At 37.4% G+C, this 22807-nt stretch overlaps 2 protein-coding genes and 1 non-coding gene across 9 annotated transcripts in view; 2 read left to right on the forward strand and 1 right to left on the reverse strand.

Annotated features, from left to right (window-relative positions):
* Diaph3 (diaphanous-related formin 3) overlaps window positions 1-22807 on the reverse strand; it is a 469632-nt gene that overhangs the window by 142501 nt on the left and 304324 nt on the right. For all 6 annotated transcript variants that reach the window (XM_063274163.1, XM_063274159.1, NM_001305172.1 and 3 more), the window contains one exon: window positions 4446-4581. In XM_063274163.1, coding sequence (XP_063130233.1) covers window positions 4446-4581 — 136 coding nt within the window. The remainder of the gene's footprint in view (window positions 1-4445; window positions 4582-22807) is intronic.
* The window catches only part of LOC134481998 (uncharacterized), a 93376-nt gene that overhangs the window by 29192 nt on the left and 41377 nt on the right, over window positions 1-22807 (forward strand). The window lies entirely within an intron of this gene.
* On the forward strand, window positions 21644-21725 carry Trnav-aac40 (transfer RNA valine (anticodon AAC) 40). The gene has a single exon. It is a non-coding gene; the product is annotated as a tRNA-Val (tRNA).

Consider the following 22807-nt stretch of genomic DNA (forward strand, 5'->3'; position numbering starts at 1 on the left):
CACTGAAAATTATGTGAATCATCTTACATAAGCAGGAAATCTTAAAACATAACATTTGGATTCTATTATCAAATGCCGTTTGTTTCTATGGTTAAAAAATAGAAATGGCATTGGAAAAACTTGTACATAATTACATAAATCCATTATTCCCATTTATGTCACTCTAGAAAGGATTACATAAGGTTACTATGTATTTAAATAAACACTGCCATCTTTGTTTAACACTTCATATAGATGTTTTATATTTTAGTATTTTCTATGTAAAAATAATTTAAAATTAAATACCATCTTTACTAATTCTGCATGCATAAAGCAATAACATAAAGACATTTTAAAAATTAGTTTGCTTATTTGTTTCTAAGATACTATCCCCGCACTGGCAGGAATCACCAACCCTGCTTATGTGAGCATCTGATTTCAAGCTTTTTTTTCACAGAAAGAATCAAGTGAACATGACCTTTAACACTCGGATGATAGAGACCCTACACTTGTTTTCAGACTAACTACTCAAAGGGAATCATAAGAGTGAGTTTATTTTCGGAAGAGGTCTAGCTCACAATTTTACTTTAATCCTATTAACAAAGCCCCATTGTGAAAGGACAGAGATAAGGAGCCCATGTAGATCTGAACACAGCTGTCCATTCTCCCTCCAAGGGCAGGAAAGTGCGGAATTAAACTACTCTACTATCTTAGGTAGTAATTAGACAATTTGAATATCCATGAAAACACTCAGTTCTTCTTTGCATGGTAATACTAAACTCAGGAAAATCTGTGGGAAGAAGGCTTCTGTGGATTACAGCAGTTACAGGAAGACGGTCATCTCAGGAGCTGTGCCTTACATAGGAAAATTAGATGAGATGAAAACTTCCTGCCCAAAGAAGTAACAAGTCCTAATATTAGCCCAGTAGTTCACACTACTTTTATACTAGGAAGACCAGGCTAAAGATGACTACAGTGGTTTGTGAAGTAATATGTTCTATAGAAAGGCAATACTTACAAAGAAAAATTTTATATCAACTTGGAGCTAGCCCCAGAAAAAGATGCTTAAAGGTATAAACTATATAAGCAAGGCAGTGAATTGCAGAAATATAAGGCTGCTTATCCCAAAGCAAATACACTAGTCAGAAATAGTCTCAATTCCTTAGGACTTTTTATTAACCAACATTTCAATTAGAAATTTGAGATACAGGTAATACTTCCTTTGTTATATAAAACCAACTGTGTCAATAGCAGCTCCATGCCAGTCACTTCTGCCTCTTACTTTACTTTATGTCAAGTGCTATTTGAACTATGCACTTGGTTGCCTGCTTACTCATTCACGTGTCACATTTCCGTACAAAAGACACATTGCCTGTTTTCAGTTATCTTACTTATTGCATCTTATTGATGAATGAATCATTGAAAAGTGGCCTATATAGTGAATTCTTATCACTACAAGTAAAACAAAAAGAGAAAATCACAACATATTCTCTTAATATAACATCAGCATTCAGATTTGTGACCGTGAAAGACAATGTATGTATCCAATGTTATTTTCTATCAGAATGCAATCAAATGCGGATACGATAAACTATGTTAGTAACTTCATTCCCATTGCAGAAAGTCTTCAAATGCTATAAAAAATAGTGATTTCAGAAAAAGCACACTCAACATACATCAGAAAAGGGAACTCTTTGTATTACTTAGGAAAACAAGCAAACCAGAAAGAACTACTACTGATTACAGTTGAGATTTGTTTCAGTATGGTGGTTATTTTCAAATGCCGATGACTGGATTAACAACTGAGTCACCTTTAAAGGGAGAAATATTCAGAATAACTATCATTTACTGTTGATTTTAAAAGATAGCTTTGTTCACTTTTGTGAGAAAATTTTCTATATGCTATCTAAATAGTGTATGTTCCTACATTCTTTAAATCAAAACAATTGTCTAGAATTTACTTCCCAAACTTTCAATTTCCCAAATGTCTTCAAAAGATAGAAAACACTTCAAAAGTAGCATCCGTACATCGTAGCTTTCTATTTTGTGACTCTTGTAGTTAGTGACATTTATCATTAAAATTAAATATTTATATAAAATGAGATATTCTGGTTATAATTTCTCCTCACTATACTTCTCCAAATCCCTTCCCACCTCCTCTCCTATCTGGCTCTGTTCCTTCTGTCTCTCATTAGAAAATAAATGACCATCTAAGGGATAATAGTAAAATATAAAATATAAAACCGAAGCTAATACATCATAAAATGATAAAACAAATAAATAGAAGGAAAATAGCCCCCCCCAAAGGCACACGAACATATACAGGTGCAGAGAACCACTTGTCCCACACTCAGGAATCCCATAAGAGCACTAAGCTGGAAGCCATAGTGTGTGTGTGTGTGTGTGTGTGTGTGTGTGTGTGTGTGTGTGTGTGTGTGTGTGTTGAGAGAGAGGGAGGGGATGGAGGACAGAGGGAGGGAGGGAGAGAGAGAGAAAGAAAGAGTCAGAGACAAAGAGAATATGAATGAGAATTAAAGGGTTTGGGGGGACAGACAGGACATTGTGAGACTATGTCCGGATTAATGAACTTTTTATAAATTGTTATTACCCAGGCTGTGATTGGAACATCGTACTTCAATGGAAAATGGCAACAGGTGTGCTATATATGACATTAATGCACAAATGATGTTTGAGAAATCCTATGGGCTGAAGGTATTTACTTACCTATACACATTTGTCATCATTTGGAAATTATGTCTTGAAAAAAAAACCTAACAACTGTTATAAAATCATCTAGGGTACTAAATACAATGAGCCCCGTGATAAACAGTGTGGCAGTGGCGTGCTTTATTCTGATTTTTTGAATTTTTGAAAGAGGGCATCACTATGTAGGTGACAGAAAGAAATTAAGGACAAACATTGTAGGACAACAAAAGATATATTTTACACACGCACCTACACACACACACACACACACACACACAGAGAGAGAGAGAGAGAGAGAGAGAGAGAGAGAGAGAGAAATTGGGCTAAGATTTTAATATAAGATTATTCCAGTAGTGTATTTTAACAGTCAGTAGTATACTTTCTGACATTTATTTTTGATAAAACATTGAGATATTCCTTGAACATTTTCTGATTTTCAACTATAAACCTGGAATTGGACTAAGATTCCTAGAAGAATCAGGAATGTAGTCTACAACACCCATTTGTCATCTAATGCTATCATGCCTATCAAAGCACAAGGCAGCATCGGTGCTTCTCCCTGCTGGGAAACCACAGGTGGTGTTCTTGTCCTGGATCCTAACCTGACAGAATTCACCAGTGAGGCTGACGGATATTTCATTAAAACCTTCAATCCTTAGTGCCTTGGAAATAAAGGAGTCAAATTTGTTAAGGCTGAAAATAAAACTACAACCTAATCATTTTTTCTCTTCTTGAGAATGATATTTTATATGTATAATATATTCTGATTATGGTTTCCTGCCCTCACATTACTCTCAGTTCCTTGGCAACTCCCCTGCCACTTAGATCCACAACCCTTTCTGTCTCTTCCTAAAAAAAAAAAAAAAAGAATAGTCATCTAAGGAATAACAAAGTAAAATGGGAGAAATAAAATACAAACAAACCAGAGCATGATGCATCTAACTTTATAAAATATATAGATGTTTCTAGAAGGTTGTAATCAAGTTTGTCAAGTTTTTCAAAAGGTGACCATTACAGTTAGAAAACATAGTCTAATCTAAGTAGAGAAGAGAGGACAGTGGGCACACCCTTTCCCAGTGCAGTCACCAGCTTAAAAACTCTTCCTGCTTCATTCACAGAGCTTCTACACTCCACTCAACACAGGCTATTTTCATGCAAACCCCAGACATTGTGTCTTTTTGTCTGGGAAGTTTCAGGATGAGTGGCTGAGGAATACTGTAGCATGCTGACAATACCCTCATGTCTAGAAAAATGACATATCCAAATGTTTCTTTTTTCTATAGTTATTCCTAGGGATTACCATTGGTAGCTCTGTCTCTCCAGTCTGTCTCTCTTTGTCTCCCATACCCTCCTCCAGTCCCTTCTTTCTTCTCAGCCTTTGCTTCAAGGTTTGGAGACTGAGCTCAGCCTCAAGCTCTCCTATGCTGCACTCAGTGGAAGAAATGAGTCTTGTATCCTGCAGAATTTCCTGTGAGTTCCTATGGATGTAACTGTATTGAGTAGACAAGCATTGTTACAGACTTGATAATGATAAAGTTAGCGAATGCACTTGACTTCCAACTCTTCCAGAGCTCCTAGCCTGAGAGAAACAACACACATTGGCAAACTAAACAGAGGAAGGCCCGCAGGGAAAACTATGCTCTATGGCCAACCACAGAAACAAATGCTATTTCCTAGTTCATCAAATACATTAAGACGCTGATGAAGAACCACGAATCTTATGTGAGCATGGTGTGAACAGGGCAGGCAATGAGACTCACCAGTTTTCATTTCTAGCAAGCGCTTTTTCTCTTGCTGGCGTTCCAGTCGCTCCTTCTCTGCTCGCTCTTTTGCTATCCTAGCACGTTTCTCCTTTTCTGCTGCTTCTCTTTTTCTGATGTTTTCCTTTAATGCTTGCTAATACAAATAAAATTTGAAAAGTTATTAATTTTAACCAGTGGTTCCACAAGAAAATTATCTAAAATCCCATACAAGGTCCAACCATTGAGTGACTCTCTTTCAGAAAACATTTAGTTCTTGGATGAGTGGCAGCCATAAAATATGTACACATAAACCCTTGTTACACATGTATCTATAAATACTCTTCTGGGTTTAAAGCACCTGCATATAAGTGGAATTATCTAAAAGGGAAAAGATAGAAACTAAAAATAAAAAGGCGTTTAATATACAAATCAAGTCTGCTCACTAACATAAAGAGAGAATCTTTAACTCCCTAAGAGCTTACCATGTATGTAGCTCCTTTATAAGCTATTCGAGTTTAAGGGAAGCAGCTGAGGAAATGTTAAACAGGGACAAAATCTCCACCTAACGGTCAGGAACAAATCCTTTTTTTGTAGAAAAAAGAGTGCCATGAAGGCAACTATATAAATATTTGAGGTCTCAAAGTCAGATCCTGCAACTGTTGATCAAAACCAATAACATGCTAATGAAAAGAAGATCTCAATGGATATGTGATTAGTTAATTAATTTCTTATTTCTAAGTTTTATACCAATCAAGCAATGCCTCTCATGTGGCATTAGTGAGAATTAGCAGGTAAAGGTAGAATTTTTTAAGTGCCAACAAACAGCATGGCATCATATTACATCAAACAAACTGTATTTCACTTAATGTCAATGAAATACAAACAGGTTACATGTTAATTACCAATATTTTTAAAGCGGACAATTAAACTACAAGTAAGTAGTCTACATGCAGTTGTAGAGACTGAACCCAGGGCTGCTGTACCAACTGAACGACCTTCCCAGCCAGTTGGTTTTCTTTTCATTTGTTGCAGTGTTTGGGATTAAGGGTAAGTACTCACAGGTTGTAACACAGTCAAGCACTGAACAAAAGGTGTAACCATTCATTTCTGTGCCTGTGTGGCATTTTTGTGTACATATGTGGGAGATCAGGTTCTGAGGTCAATGGCTCTCAGCCTCATTTTTTGTCAAACTGGGTCTCCCACTGAACCTGGAGCTATCATTTGGTTAGACTGTCTCACAAGTGAGTTCTAGGGCAAACCAGGAAGCTCTGGAGATCTGCCTGTCTCTGTCTTCTCAGCACTGGGATTAAAGGCCCTCTCCACTACACCATACACAGCTTTGATCTGGGTACTTAGACACAAACACTTAAGGTCTCAGTCTTTTTTTTTTTTCTTTTTTTTCAAGGTGGGGACCGAACCCAGGGCCTTGCAATTGCTAGGCAAGCGCTCTACCACTGAGCTAAATCCCCAACCCCTTAAGGTCTCAGTCTTAAGAGGTAAGCATTTCATCCCAGGCATGCAGGGATGGTTTAATATAAGGAAAACCATCAACGTGATCCATTATATAAACAAACTGAAAGAACAGAACCACATGATCATTTCATTAGATGCTGAGAAAGCATTTGACAAAATTCAACACCCCTTCATGATAAAAGTCCTGGAAAGAATAGGAATTCAAGGCCCATACCTAAACATAGTAAAAGCCATATACAGCAAACCAGTTGCTAACATTAAACTAAATGGAGAGAAACTTGAAGCAATCCCACTAAAATCAGGGACTAGACAAGGCTGCCCACTCTCTCCCTACTTATTCAATATATTTCTTGAAGTTCTAGCCAGAGCAATCAGACAACAAAAGGAGATCAAGGGGATACAGATCGGAAAAGAAGAAGTCAAAATATCACTATTTGCAGATGACATGATAGTATATTTAAGTGATCCCAAAAGTTCCACCAGAGAACTACTAAAGCTGATAAACAACTTCAGCAAAGTGGCTGGGTATAAAATTAACTCAAATAAATCAGTTGCCTTCCTCTATACAAAAGAGAAACAAGCCGAGAAAGAAATTAGAGAAACGACACCCTTCATAATAGACCCAAATAATATAAAGTACCTCGGTGAGACTTTAACCAAGCAAGTAAAAGATCTGTACAATAAGAACTTCAAGACACTGAGGAAAGAAATTGAAGAAGACCTCAGAAGATGGAAAGATCTCCCATGTTCATGGATTGGCAGGATTAATATAGTAAAAATGGCCATTTTACCAAAAGCAATCTACAGATTCAACGCAATCCCCATCAAAATACCAATCCAATTCTTCAAAGAGTTAGACAGAACAATTTGCAAATTCATCTGGAATAACAAAAAACCCAGGATAGCTAAAGCTATCCTCAACAATAAAAGGACTTCAGGGGGAATCACTATCCCTGAACTCAAGCAGTATTACAGAGCAATAGTGATAAAAACTGCATGGTATTGGTACAGAGACAGACAGATAGACCAATGGAATCGAATTGAAGACCCAGAAATGAACCCACACACCTATGGTCACTTGATTTTTGACAAAGGAGCCGAAACCATCAAATGGAAAAAAGATAGCATTTTCAGCAAATGGTGCTGGTTCAACTGGAGGGCAACATGTAGAAGAATGCAGATCGATCCATCCTTATCACCCTGTACAAAGCTTAAGTCCAAGTGGATCATGGACCTCCACATCAAACCAGACACACTCAAACTAATAGAAGAAAAACTAGGGAAGCATCTGGAACACATGGGCACTGGAAAAAATTTCCTGAACAAAACACCAATGGCTTATGCTCTAAGATCAAGAATCGACAAATGGGATCTCATAAAACTGCAAAGCTTCTGTAAGGCAAAGGACACGGTGGTTAGGACAAAACGGCAACCAACAGATTGGGAAAAGATCTTTACCAATCCTACAACAGATAGAGGCCTTATATCCAAAATATACAAAGAACTCAAGAAGTTAGACCGCAGGGAAACAAATAACCCTATCAAAAAATGGGGTTCAGAGCTAAACAAAGAATTCACAGCTGAGGAATGCCGAATGGCTGAGAAACACCTAAAGAAATGTTCAACATCTTTAGTCATAAGGGAAATGCGAATCAAAACAACCCTGAGATTTCACCTCACACCAGTGAGAATGGCTAAGATCAAAAACTCAGGTGACAGCAGATGCTGGCGAGGATGTGGAGAAAGAGGAACACTCCTCCATTGTTGGTGGGATTGCAGACTGGTAAAACCATTCTGGAAATCAGTCTGGAGGTTCCTCAGAAAATTGGACATTGAACTGCCTGAGGATCCAGCTATACCTCTCTTGGGCATATACCCAAAAGATGCCTCAACATATAAAAGAGACACGTGCTCCACTATGTTCATCGCAGCCTTATTTATAATAGCCAGAAACTAGAAAGAACCCAGATGCCCTTCAACAGAGGAATGGATACAGAAAATGTGGTACATCTACACAATGGAATATTACTCAGCTATCAAAAACAACGAGTTTATGAAATTCGTAGGCAAATGGTTGGAACTGGAAAATATCATCCTGAGTGAGCTAACCCAATCACAGAAAGACATACATGGTATGCACTCATTGATAAGTGGCTATTAGCCCAAATGCTTGAATTACCCTAGATCCCTAGAACAAACGAAACTCAAGACGGATGATCAAAAGGTGAATGCTTCACTCCTTCTTTAAATGAGGAAAAAGAATACCCTTGGCAGGGAAGGGAGAGGCAAAGATTAAAACAGAGACTGAAGGGACACCCATTCAGAGCCTGCCCCACATGTGGCCCATACATATACAGCCACCCAATTAGACAAGATGGATGAAGCAAAGAAGTACAGACTGATAGGAGCCGGATGTAGATCGCTCCTGAGAGACACAGCCAGAATACAGCAAAGACAGAGGCGAATGCCAGCAGCAAACCACTGAACTGAGAATAGGTCCCCCGTTGAAGGAATCAGAGAAAGAACTGGAAGAGCTTGAAGGGGCTCGAGACCCCAAAAGTACAACAATGTCAAGCAACCAGAGCTTCCAGGGACTAAGCCACTACCTAAATACTATACATGGACTGACCCTGGACTCTGACCCCATAGGTAGCAATGAATATCCTAGTAAGAGCACCAGTGGAAGGGGAAGCCCTGGGTCCTGCTAAGACTGAACCCCCAGTGAACTAGACTATGGGGGGAGGGCGGCAATGGGGGGAGGGTTGGGAGGGGAACACCCATAAGGAAGGGGAGGGGGGAGGGGGATGTTTGCCCGGAAACCGGGAAAGGGAATAACACTTGAAATGTATATAAGAAATACTCAAGTTAATAAAAAAAAAAAAAAAGAAAAAAAAAAGAGGTAAGCATTTGGTGCATTGAGCTATTTTGCAATACTAGAACACTATTTTAAAACCCAAAGATAGTATAAAAATTGCCATATGTATGTGACAATTAATGAAAAAAGAGGAAATGAATTTGAAAGAGAACAAAGAGGGGTATGAGGAGACACTGGCAGGAAGAAAGGGAAAATGATGTTTTTATAACTGCAAAACAAAAATAATAAAAACAAGTAACAAAAAAAAAGAGGCCCAATCATGAAAACCCAACATCAGGCATCAGAGGAGTTATGAAGTAACTTTCCACTAGATACAGCCCACCTCTGCTTTGATTAAAACCGAAATCAAAGCGCTGGCTAAGAGTAGTGGTTTGATACAGAATGGTCCTCACAGGTTCATACACTTGAATCTTAGTCATCAGGGAACAGAACCCTCTGAAAAGATTCAAAAGATTAAGAGGTGTGGCCTTGAAGTAGGTGTGACCTTGTCAGAGGAAGTGTGTCACTGGGGTGGGCTTTGAGGTATCAAAAGTCATGTTAAGCCCAGCATATCTCCATATCTCCTCTCTCTCTCTCTCTCTCTCTCTCTCTCTCTCTCTCTCTCTCTCTCTCTCTCTCTCTCTCTCTCTCTCTGCCTATGAGTCAGGATGCTCCACTCAGTTACTGCTCCAGCAATGCTTGCTGAATGGCTCCCTGCCATGTTAGTAATGAACTGATCCTCTGAAACTGTAAGCAGGACTCCAATTAGACACTTTCTTTTATAAGACTTGTCACCATCGTGGTATCTCTTGACAGCAATAGAATACTGACTAAGGCACTAATGGGTGCTTTGTGAGAAGACATTACAAGCAGAAAAGTGATCACCAAGGTGCTCAGTTCCAGAGAGGGAAAGAGGGGGAGAAGTGGTAATGAGATCAGAAGAGTTAAGGTGTGCTAATACAAGTTCTTGGAAAGAACCATACCTTATCTGGAACCTTCTCTGCAAGGTTGATCAGCTGATTAGAATTTCAATTAATGTGGAGAATGTTTTAGGTCCACAGCTTAATTACAATTTATCATGGGCTAATTTTAGCCCACTTAATAGCCATTGCTTGTCCATCTTTCTGACCTAACATCCTTGCGATTATTAGATAAATCTTTAAGAATTTACGAAGAGACCAAAAGCTTAGACTAACCAAAAGGCTAAGAATATCATCCGAGAGCATGAAAATTATAATTGCTGTCATTCCCTCACATGATATTTACACTAGTATATTTGAAAGGTGTCTTGATTCATGACATTTTTTACTCAGATACTGTAAGAGCTCATGAAACTACTACATACTGAAACATGGAGTGACCAGAAGTCATATTCTCAGGCCAGAATCACATATGTTCAGCTTTATAAAATTGTCCCTCTGTGAGGTGACAATTATATTTTTGAATGGACAGGTGAAGCCTGATAATTTAGAATTTTCCAGGCCAAGACAGGATCATTTGAGAAGTTTTTAGGCATCAAACTATGAGAGAGAACACTAAAACAACACCATTAAGGAGCACCCCCCTTTCAACTATTAATTTCCAACTACTTATTGAGTAGTTCTGGGGAACAGAGGCAGTATAGCCCATTAAAGCAAATCAACTTCTTTGTTGTTCAGGAACATAAAAAAGGGAAAGGATGCCAGTCTCAGTTCCAAATCTTTTCTGTAGTATGAGCCTCTCTCTATGTACCTGGTGCCCTGTGAGAACTGAGGCTCAGGAACTCTTTCTCTGAGTAATAAACTATTCCGCATCTTCCGCCAAGAGCCGGGAGGTAAAGTCTCAAACTCTTCATGGTTTGTAACGGGTATTAATACCAAATTATTGCTAAGCTACAAAGTGGTTTCTGTCACTCTAGATGCTTTCATAGACCATCCTGCCAATTCAAACTGGAAGAATTTGATTAAGTACTTCCAATGAAAGCCTGAAGTGAGAGAGAGTGTGTGTGTATGTATATATGTGTGTGTATGCATGTGTGTGTGTGTGTGTGTGTGTGTGTGGTGTGTCACGGGCCAGTAAGCTGCACTTGTAAGTGAGTGTGTCTCTTAGGGATGCATATATATATATATATGTATATATACATATATATATGTGTGTGTGTGTGTGTGACAATGGCAGATAGAAAACATAAACTAGGCAGGTAGAATTGACAATTATAAAACAAACAAACAAGAATGAAGTAAAGGTTTCTCAACCAAAAGTGCGTAAGTGTATACATGTGTAGACATGTATATGAATGCATAAAATTTGAGATGAGTTAGAAAGGTTGGAAAGTGGATAAAAATATTCAGGAATAAAGCTGTATTTCTTGCGGAGGAAAATAAATAGAAATGAAGTACAGCATCAAATAAAATATGTCAGCTTATTTATGGATTGCATTAACTTCTAAAATTTTATAGTGTAAATTACACTTTAATGACTGGATACATCTCAATGTGAACATTTATTAGAACTTCTATTACCTGATAAAACCACCTCACCCTTTTAGGGAAATAAAATTTCAAAGTTACTTCCCAAGACCTCTGAAAATAATATTTACCTTCAGAAATATAATCTACAGTAGCTCTCAAAGCCATTTTGTTTTAGGGAAAATGCACAATTGATTTTCATTTAAAAGTCTATCTCATTTAAAACTTACTCTATTCTGATATTATAACTATTAGGAGAATTTAAGATGGAGAAACACCAAGAGGTAGCATATAAATGAGCATTTAGCTCTAAACTAACAACAGAGTACAAATAGTAATTTGGGATTTTCTTGCATGCCAAATCCTAAGAAATAAAAGTTTCAAATAGCAGAACTCAAGAGAGAATGATGATTATCTTAGACAAAACTGCTTCTCGGTTATGTAAATTCTAAATTCAAATTTCCTAATGGAGGTTGAGCCAGACATATCAATTGGTTGACCAAGAGACACTAATTCTAGTACTTGGCTTTGTGGGGACAGGGAACAAATGCTTACCACCACTCACTGAACTTACTATGTATTGGTACAAGACATTCTCTGAGCATGCTTCCCCAGATGCAGCCTTGTACATGCCCTTTTGGACAGATATGCGGGTCTATTAGTCCACATTAGTGACCATAGTGGCTTCTGAAACTTGAGCCAGATTTTGACTGTTCATTTCAAATAAAGCCAATAACCAGAACCAGTTCCTAAGCCTCCCATACTTTTCATGACTGTCTACATAATGATACTTGTGTACATTAACAGACACATGAGCGCCAAAGCACATGGTTCTGCTAGGGAATATGTGACTTCTAAGGGGAAATACAGAGCTCCTCATTAGTCTCACCTATAGCTAGTTTTGTAATATAACTTATGTCAGAACAAGTGTTTTATAAGTGGTTCAAATATTTATTATAGCATTATATACATTTTTTTCAGAGAATTAAAAGTGGTCCAAAGCCAGTATATTTAAACAAGTTTGTAAATGCATGAATGTGTGTGTGTGTGATGTGTAAAGTTTAGATGTGTCAGACAGAGAGTAATGACTTAGGAGTTGTGGTTATTATTATAAATATTATCTTTGAATTTCACAAAAATTTCAGCATCATTTATGTTAGCTCTTATAACTATTTTCTTTCAAAACTGTTTACAGTACTAATTTGCACTTTAGATGTAAACTGACCTTCATTTATATCACGTATATTATTAAATTTATTCTATCAGTCAATTCTAAGTTGTTTCCAAAATTTAGTTATGATGGACAATATGGATATCAAACAGTGTATGCACCAGCTACTATACAGATGTAAGAGTTTGTTAATGGTGCTTGTTATTAACTGGTTTCTAAATTTGTGTGTGTGTGTGTGTGTGTGTGTGTGTGTGTGTGTGTGTGTGTGTGTGTTAGTATATAAAACTACTGGCAGCCAGCTTTTAAGTGAAAGAAAGCATGCAGCCAAGACAAAGTTTTTCTGTGTATTATATGTCATCTTGTGTATCAAAACTTTGTGTCCAGCAAGGGGGCTGGATCACACTGTAAATATTATTTCATATATGAAGTATGGTCATAAAAATCTACAAATCCCTCCTCACTCAAATAGTGGTGGAATTGATGAACCAAAGAACTGGAGCTGCACTGACCTCATCAGAAGCCATTAGGCGGCTTTCAAATGGTGTGCCAATGTAGGCTTCTACCACATACCTAGAGATCATGAACACCCAGACTGTCCCAGGTCTTGCAAGTGTGGGTGGTTTTACATCATTTTATCATCCATTCCTCTGGCTACTAGTTCATTAAAACATAATTTTATGTAATTCCAAACTTATTTGTATTTATTTCCTGTTCTGTGAATTGCCTATTTGATCTGCTGTTCTTCTTTCCTTTTTATTTTTGCTGAGTTTTTAAGAAACGTGTTAGTTGTTTAGATTTTTGTATACCATGCCCTTGTCAATTTATGTTCTATAATCAACAGTATTTACATTGTTACTTATAAACAGTGGTTCTCAAACTTTACACCAGCAAAGCCTCTTCTCCATTGCTGACTCTTGCAAATCTTTAAGGTACCATTTATACTTCGGAAAAGGTATTTTCTGTACCTAATGATGTTTGAAGTTGTTTTTGACAATTCCATATTTAGTGGTTTAAGGTCAATGTTTGTGAATCATCTGAGGTGGAGATGCACAATCTTTTGGTAAAGTTATTTCTATGATCTTATTCTTGACAAGAGCCATTTAAATGCTTTTATAAAATGATGACACTTTAAAATGTTCATCATTTAAAAATTTTAATTTCATGTTAATGAGATCAAGAAATAAAACTGATACTTAGAAATTTATTGAGCTTGCTTTCACAGTGTCAGGCAATTTCAATAATAGTTCCCAATTGCTTTAGTGAAGTGGATGTCCCTCACCGAATGCTTGTCTCTGTGTACCCATATCAACACCAGCCGCTATACTGAAGTCCAAAGCTTGTGTGTCTTTAGCATCTTTCCATCGGACTTAGCAATAATCAAAAGAGAACTGGCAATTTCCCAGTATAATGTTAAATACGGGATTTAACTATACAATTAGTCAATATTTACATAATCAGTCAGGCATGGTGGTGCACAGCTTTAATTCCAGCACTCGAGGTTGAGCCAGGGGGATCTCTGTGTTTGAGGCCATCCTGGTCTACAGGTGAGTTCCAGACAGCCAGGGCTACATAAAGAAACTCTGTTCTGAAGAACCAAAGCCAAATCAACTTTACATTGTCATCTGAGGGCCACCACATGCATATCTCCTATTTGTGTGCTTCAGGTGAGGCAGTTTTTCACTTTCGTAAAGGAGCAGCATTTGTTCTAAGCGCACTTTGGTATTAGCACACGTTCCTTGCTGGACTTCCTGCATTATAGTAACGGTTGTCACTTCAGACTTTTCTACATCTCATGGCCCTAGGTGGGTCCTGTAAATCTGCCAAATTTGTAACAAACTTGTAAAAGCCCCATGCTGTTTTTTATAAAGTCTCATCTGTCTCTTAAACATCCTTGTAATTTTTATTCTTCTTGATCCTACCTTGGATTATCCCTTCTATATATTTATTTGTGCTATGATTTTTTCTTTATATGCACTTCTTGATGTAATTCTTTCCTACAATTTAGATTTTATTATACCTGATACTTCCAGCCTACAAACTATCCTACTCATTTATCATACAAACAAGTCCTGAATTTAATTCAGATCTTTCCTTTCCTTCCCTCTTTCCACTATACAGCAGAGTCTTTGAACCTCAGATCTTTCTAAACTGATAATGTCTCCCTTTGTATGCAAAATAACTTTTATTGTATAGGTCATTTTATTTTTTACATTTACTCTTATGCCTTTTGCCTCATGAGCCTTAATTTAAAAACTGCTTCTGTAGATATGGGACAACGAATGGTACTCTGCCAATCACAATTTTATAAACAGAGCTTTATACGGGAAGCAGGCATACTCCTAAAGCTATGCTGTTTTATACCATCATGTAACTCACTAACTTTGAGTAATATACCCTAAAACCTGAAATACCATCTGACCTGTTAAGAAAAACCCTGCCAATCTGTTTCTAAAGCTCCTTTTGAAAGAGGCTGCTGAGATGGCTCAGTGGCTTAAGCATTTGCCCTGCCAGGCTTGGCACCTTCCGAGCTCATCAGAGAAATACAGGGAACAGCATCTGTAATCCCAGTGGGTTTCTCCTGGGAACTGGGGAGTGAAGACAGGAGAAACTTTTGAAGTTCTTGGGCAAGCTGGCCTGATTTGTGCAAACTTTCTACAAGATAGATCCTATTTCAAAGAAGTTAGAAGGCAAAAAAAAATTATACCCAAAATTACATCCTCTGAATGCCTCATGCACAACAGGGCACCAGAACAGTTTACTCTCTTTCACTTCATAAATAGTTTGCCTCTGGGCATTGCTTTGTTAAGAGTGTACCACAGTAGAAGCACAACTATATTCTTTCTGGATATGGAGACACTTAACTGGCTTCCTCCTCTGCTGATCAGAAGTAACACATATCCATGGAAGTGCTTGGAAGGGGATTTGTCTTTGGCACCCTGTGGTTTTACTAACAGAATATAACTGTATCTGTGTTTCTGTAGCTGTGTATCTTTATCTATATCTGTATCTGTGTATCTGTATCTGTGTATCTGTATCTGTATCTGTATCTGTGTATCTGTATCTGTATCTGTAGCTGTGTATCTTTATCTCTATCTGTATCTGTATCTGTGTATCTGTATCTGTATCTGTATGTTTCTGTGTATCTGTATCTGTGTATCTGTATCTGTATCTGTAGCTGTGTATCTTTATCTCTATCTGTATCTGTATCTGTGTATCTGTATCTGTGTATCTGTATCTGTATCTGCATCTGTATCTGCATCTGCATCTTCATCTTCATCTGCATCTGCATCTGCATCTGTATCTGTATCTATCTCTCCTTCTGTGGATACAAGTGAGTACAAGAAGCCATGGAGGTCAACAACATTGGGTTGCCCTGGAGTTAGAGTTACTGCTAATCTTTGCCTGGCTTAAGTAGGTGCTGGGAACTGAACTTATGTCCTCCGTAAGAGAAGTATACACTCTTAAAACATTTTCCATCTGAGCCATCTTCCAGTCCCACTTAGAAGGTTTTTTGGGTTTCACTTTACCTATTTGGTAAGTTACATACCGTACTTCCTACTTGTGGATTTCTGACCCGGAAGCATCTTAGGCACCATTTTGATTATTTATTGCTCATTCATTCTCCTTAATATTCTGGCTCTTGCTATAAAAAGGGAAGATAGTCTCACCCTGTTGCATGTTTCTCTCAAGCACACTATCTCCCTGGCCTGTCCTCTGAGCACTTTCATTTAATATGTATCTCTGTGTAGAGTATAATCCACTCTAGTCCATTGTGTGTTTAATTTCACCAAACTTCTATCTCCATTACCTTCTTCTTTTCCTTTTAAGTGGTCATTTGTAGTCGACTAGTCTTTTTGAAATCCTTTCTTTCCTTAAACATTTTGTGTCTCCTTTCACATGAGAATCTGGAAGGAGGGAATGTCGACATGTACTACGTTTTTCCTTGTGATGTCATGCTACCCCAAAGTTGTTTAGTACTTAGAATTGTGTTGTTTTGCTGAGTATAATTAATAAGATTCTCGGCAGCATATGTTGTAATTGTGTTCCAGAAGAGCTTTGAATTGGCTTCTGTAAATAACTAGAGATTTTTTTTCCTAACCTGGGTGGGATTAATTCAACTCCCAGGCCCGCCCCATCGCATTCTTATTTTGAAGGCTTTATGCAATGTCCTTATTCCTCACAAGCCCTGGTTTCCAACTTCACAGTCACTGGCAACTCTGTCTTCCCTCTTTCTCTTTAATCCTTTTTGTCCTTGGCTATTTCCTGAACTTTCTAATTTTTTTTTAAATGGCTCATCAGATTACTGAGAAAGCTTGGTAAGAACCATTTAAGAGCCTTAAAGTATGTGGATGAATTATTGTAGGATAGATCGTACAGAGTCTTCATTTAACACCCGCCTGATAAGCAAAGTTCTCCACAGTGTTTAATAGTGTAGAGCTGAATAACACATCTCATTTCATTTTATAGGATGTTGTAGCTCATCTATACTAATATAATTTTGGGTACCTTAGACATATGATTTAAGTTCCAAGATTAAATGAAAGTAATTGGATCCTCATAATTTTAAGAAAGCATTCACATATATGTGGTATGGAAAGTGTATAAGATAAAATATGTCTCTGATAATACAATATGAAATTTGATGATTTTTAAAAACATTTTTTATAAAAAAAATCTGAGTTTTTCCACATTTTTGAATGATAGTACAGTCTAATGAGATGAAAATCTAAAATCATATTCTTTTACTTAAATGACTATTGGGTGACAATGCTTCAATTGCTTCTGTAAAAAGGATGATATTGCTACTTCAATAGTTAAAGACATTAATTCATATATTTGCCTGACATCCCTTCCCTACTATCAGTGGAAGGCTCACACAGTGGTAACAAATATCGTTTTATTATATCACTCACTTTAAATATGATTTTCTTGAGTATATAATCATTCAAAATGTGCCTAAAGCACACTTACTCAGCCACGACTCATGAAGATCCATGTTCTAGCTTCTGTCAATATTACATGCTTCTATCAAGCCTCAGGAAAATGCCAAGTTCCATAGCTCCTATGAGAATGTAAGTGTTTCTATTCAGAGACCTTGGAATAGGAAGCTACACTAAGCTGAATGGGAGTGAAGTGGAAGCATCCAATGCAGGCGGGATGACTTGGCAGGGAAGGTGTCGAGATGAATTAAATATGGAAGGCAAGATGGAGTTCTCAACCTCAAGTCTAGCCATTATTCCTCTAAGGACTCAATTTACATTTGGGTGCACATTGTTTTAATATTACTAAATCATATAATGTGCTTGGGGATTTTATTCTAGGGAAGAGACTAACTTCCTTACGTACATGTTCCTCAAAGTAGTGTTTCAGCTATTTTTAAAAGGAAGTTAAGGTATATATTTGTAATTTAAAATTTGAGAGTAATTTTAAAATGACTGTTAATTGGGCAATGTTTTAAGTTACATATGAGAAAGGCTTAATTTTGAATGAAAGCAATATATTATTGTGCATGTTTATCAGTCTTATAAAAATAAAATAAAGTCACAGTATTAAGTATATACCATAGATTCTGACTTTAAAAATATATGTATTTTACCTGTATTCAGACTATATAGCTTTATATTTATATCTCAATATTTTCAAGCCATTTTAGTAACTTGCATCTTTTTTATATTTCATAAAACTACAGAGACCTTATTTTAAAAAAAAAAAAGCATAAAAAGCCCTGTCCATTCAGTGTTATTTCTTTAAACATCTATATATACTCAAATGTGTACACATGTGTATATGTGTGTATACATTTACGTAATGCAGGTTTCACTGAACTCAATTTTTGTTGCTTAAGAATTCACTTGTTGTCTTGTGTCTCCAACTGCCTCAACTCATGTTAAATCTCAGTGCTTCCTAGGACTGAACATTCGGTATTGTCAGAAGCAGCAAGTTTCCTCTAAGTAAACCAGCAATGTGGATCTAATATATCACCAGTACATGCCTAACCTAAGTGTGTTTACTCTCATGTGGAGGCAGTATGACTGCTTTCAAAAACTCCCGATGGATTCATCTTCAGGAATGAACAGAAAAAACTTTAATTTACAAAAAATAAAATAAAATAAAATAAAGAAACAAAGCATTTTTGTGCTCTTGCAAGAGAATATTACAATGTTCATGAACTATGAAGGACAATACTTCAAATACATTAATAATTTGACAGGAATTCAAAAGTATATGGTTCTCAATTTTACAGTAAAAAATTTTTCATAGCAACTAGGAAATTTCTCCAATTGTAAAAACAAATAAACAGCAATTGTAGTAAGTTCATTACTAAATAAATCCTATTTTATAAAATAACCCATTGGTTCTGTTCTAGAATTACCGAGACTCATTTTACAATGCTACCAATGGGACAGGGTGAGCAGGATGCACTCTGCTCTGGCAGAAAAAAATTGAACTGAATTGTTACTGACCATTCTACGTCAGCTCAATATGATAATGGATAAAGACCCCTAAGTGGGAATCTACAACAGCCCAGTGGCTGTGCAGTGCTGGTCATTACCCAACTCCTCCTCAAGCTCCTCTCTTCTACAAAGTCAGCCTCAGCAAAGTGAAGAAATTACTCATTAGCCACTAGTAAGGTTACTGAACCTTCATAAGTTTGCTACGGATTGGTCTGCAAAGCTCTGAGGTAAAGAAAATACTTCAATTAGCACAATGGGTCTTTAACAAAGCATGGTATGATTTTAAAGTTCTTCAAAATATAATTTTTTTTAAATATTTTATTTATTTATTATATATTATGATTACACTGTCGCTATCTTCAGACACACCAGAAGAGAGCATCAGACTCGTTTCAGATGGTTGTGAGCCACCATGTGGTTGCTGGGATTTGAACTCAGGACCTTGGGAAGAGCAGTCGGTGCTCTTAACCACTGAGCCATCTCTCCAGCCCTCAAAATATAATTTGACCCTCCACATTGCATTCTCTTTCTTTTTTAAGAGATACACTGTTCCTTTTATGTCTTCATCATAAGCCTAAACACTGGCAAGCCCATGGGTAGAATGGCATGCACATAGTGCTGGGAAGTAGGCTGGACACAGGACAGCAGTTTACTAAGCTACTCTGAATTCCCTTGATTAGGAAGGAGCCAACTAAAACTCCTATGTCCCACATGAGCCTGCTTGCCAGTCCTTGTAGTTCACCTTTTTCAAGCTTCCCCAACTGCTTTGCATGTCTGTACTTGGGTATGTTTGAAGTAGGAGAGAGGATTACATTTGATGTGTGGATTTTAACATTACGTAATGCATTTTTATCTGCACTTTGTTGGTGTATAATGTAATATCTTCAGTTACATGGATTACTGTGTCCTGATACTATGTATGTTGTTGCTATTGTTATTCAAAATAATCCAGTGTTTAATTTTCGTTTTTCTGTTTCACTGAGCAACACGACAAAAGCTTATTCAAGAGAAATACAAATTACCAATCATTTAGAAATATAGAACCAGTCTGTCAAATACATGTATTATCATTCCAGTCCACAGAGTAAGATAAAGTAAGAATGAATCCCATCAGTAAAGAGGAGAGTTCAAGTCAGTGGCTATGTTCCCATTGTGAAAACTTGAAGGAATCATGATTAGGAAATCATCACAAATAATTTCAAAGTCAAAATCAAGGCAACGAGGATTGACCACATTGCTTGAATAAAACAGACACTGAGAGATGAGGAGGGGAAAACTCAGAATAGTTTTTTCTATGTAGGAAGCCTTAGAGCTCCAAGTATGATCTCAGAATAACAAAGGTGCTAATGAAGACAGAAGCCCTATGTGAAAAGACTCCAAATACAACTTTGAAATTGTAAGCCCACCAAAATATGCATGGGTTGAAGATGCTTTCTATTATAATCACAGAAGCTGGCTCAACACTCCACCATAAGATTTGTACATGATATTTTGTGCCCCTGACAACATAAAACATATCAGTCTATAAGTACAAGTTTCAAGAGGCATTTAGGACATGCTCAGTGCATTGCCCTGCTATTGTCAAGCTGGTTCACCCAGGAGTTAGCACAAATGGCAGTCAGAGCTGACAAGCATCAAATTTGTGTGATTTAAATGATTTACCTACCAAAACAGGTGGTGTTCTAGCTGTTCTTGAAAAAAAAAAAACCAACAAAACACACACACACAGACAAACAAAACTGAAGCCAAATGCCTTCTCATTGGATGATGGAGTAGTAGCAGTTGGGATAACAGTTTATTCCCTTAGACTAAGATTTCAACAGAAAAGCAAATTTTAATTGACCAAAAGATACAGGAAAATTCTAGGAGTGATTCTTGCTTTGTTATTGCTTCACTATACATATTTCAATTATATAAACAAAAGTCAACTCAATTAATGTTTGCCAAAAATATGACTGATAATATTGGCTGAATGAAACCTAAGTAATAACCTGTAGAAATAATCTAATGCCAGGGCTAAACACAAACTGGATGTCTATTCTGCTCATGGTATGGAGAAAGGAGAGAGACACTTATAATTCCAATACTATTACAGAAAAACAGGAAAACAAGGTTATTCTATCTGTTGTTTGCTCAGAGCGAGCTTGCTGTAAGCTTTCATGTGAATTTGGTCATTAACTCCACTCCATTCAGTTCCTGTCAGGTAACTGAGGCTCATTAAGGTTAAGTAACTTGCAATTTACTGTCATGAATAATCTACAAAGACACATTTCAATAAATGGCACTAGATGCTGGAGTCTGCTCATGACCACCAACCCCTTCCTGTTTGAAACAAACAGCTAAATTTCATAGTAGAAGACAAAAAAAATGAGGGTAAAGTTGTCTATGAGATGAAGAACTCACTAAGCACTATATGAAGAAGACATTCCGTTTCCAGACTGCTACAACAGGCCATACAAACAGGAGTTTAATGTATGCACGGGAGATAAAAGAAGAAGCACACTGGTTTTTGTTTGCTCTTTTCTCCCTGGTGCTGCAGGCTTAACGCAGGCCCTTGAATGTATTAGTCAAGTACATTACCACTAAGGTAGAAACCCAATTCGGTTTCATGGACTAGAAAACACTAACTACAGAATCTGGCAACATCTGTAGACATATATAAACAAGAAAAGGGGAAAATACAACACTTCCCTAAGTTAGGGTATTCAGTAGTAATAACTTCAAGGCAATGTCTGCTTTTGGATGCCTTTTAAGTCCTAACCACAAGTGGAGTCTCAGATCTCAGGGTCTTATACACTATGAATAAGAAATGCATGTTCAGGGGTTGGGGATTTAGCTCAGTGGTAGAGCGCTTGCCTAACAAGCACAAGGCCCTGGGTTCGGTCCCCAGCTCTGGAAAAAAAAAAAAGAAATTTAAAAAAAAAAAAAAAAAAAAGAAATGCATGTTCAGTGCAGTGCAAGCTCAGAGAAAGGCATTTCTGTGCTCAGGAATCACTTGTGTCCAAAAGCTACACACACACACACACACACACACACACACACACACACACGCGCGCGCGCGCGCGCGCACGCACGCACACACACACACACACACACACACACACACACACACACACCTATTCCATAGAAATTATCTGACACTGAACATTTAAAGGATTCATAGTCCTCAAGTATGTTGGAAATACTAAACAACAGATTTTTTTGGCATGTATAATTTATTTAAACCTTTTACCTGAAAGACACACAACAAAAGGTCAAAAGAGAAGGGAGCAACAGAAATCTTTCCTAAGTGAGGCATTCAAGAAAATAGGTAAGGCCTCAGAAGACACTGCTTCTGGGTTTGTAGAGTTGAACTAAGAGCAGGAGAGTTTTCCCTGAAAAGGAATGACATCAGGATAATGAAAGCATCAGAGATAAAATCCTGTCGTTCAGACCAGGTGAGTAAAACCAAGGCACAGACCTCTTCTAGGATACAACGTGGGCTGGAACACACTACATTACAATACTACACTGATAAGGACAGGAGACAATCAGGCTTAAATCCACAGGCAAACACAAATATGATTTTGCTGTTGAATAAGATAAGGATGAGTATGAGGTCACCAGCAGAATCCAACAAAAACATGCTGAATGCAAATGACCCATGAAAACTTATCATCTACTAGTACCAGACAGACCAGTGAGAGCCCAGGAAGAGTGAGCCTAAAGCTACTCACAAGTCAACCCATGAGTAGTTATAAGGAATAGAGTAGGAGGGCCTGAGCACCACTTGCTGCAAGATTGATGTGTCCAGACCATCAGCTGACAGAGCTGACAGTTCGCAGTCAGCATCTCACCCAGCACCCCCTATCTTACCTTTATGCTTGCCACAGTCCCACAGAAAGGCAGATTTCCCACTCACTACCCTTCCACTCACCTTCACCTCCTATTCCACTCATGGTCACTGTCCTCAAACTGGAGAGAGAACATTTTATATTTTG

The sequence above is a fragment of the Rattus norvegicus genome, chromosome 15 (assembly GCF_036323735.1).
Source record: "Rattus norvegicus strain BN/NHsdMcwi chromosome 15, GRCr8, whole genome shotgun sequence".
Classification (NCBI taxonomy): Eukaryota; Metazoa; Chordata; class Mammalia; order Rodentia; family Muridae; genus Rattus; species Rattus norvegicus.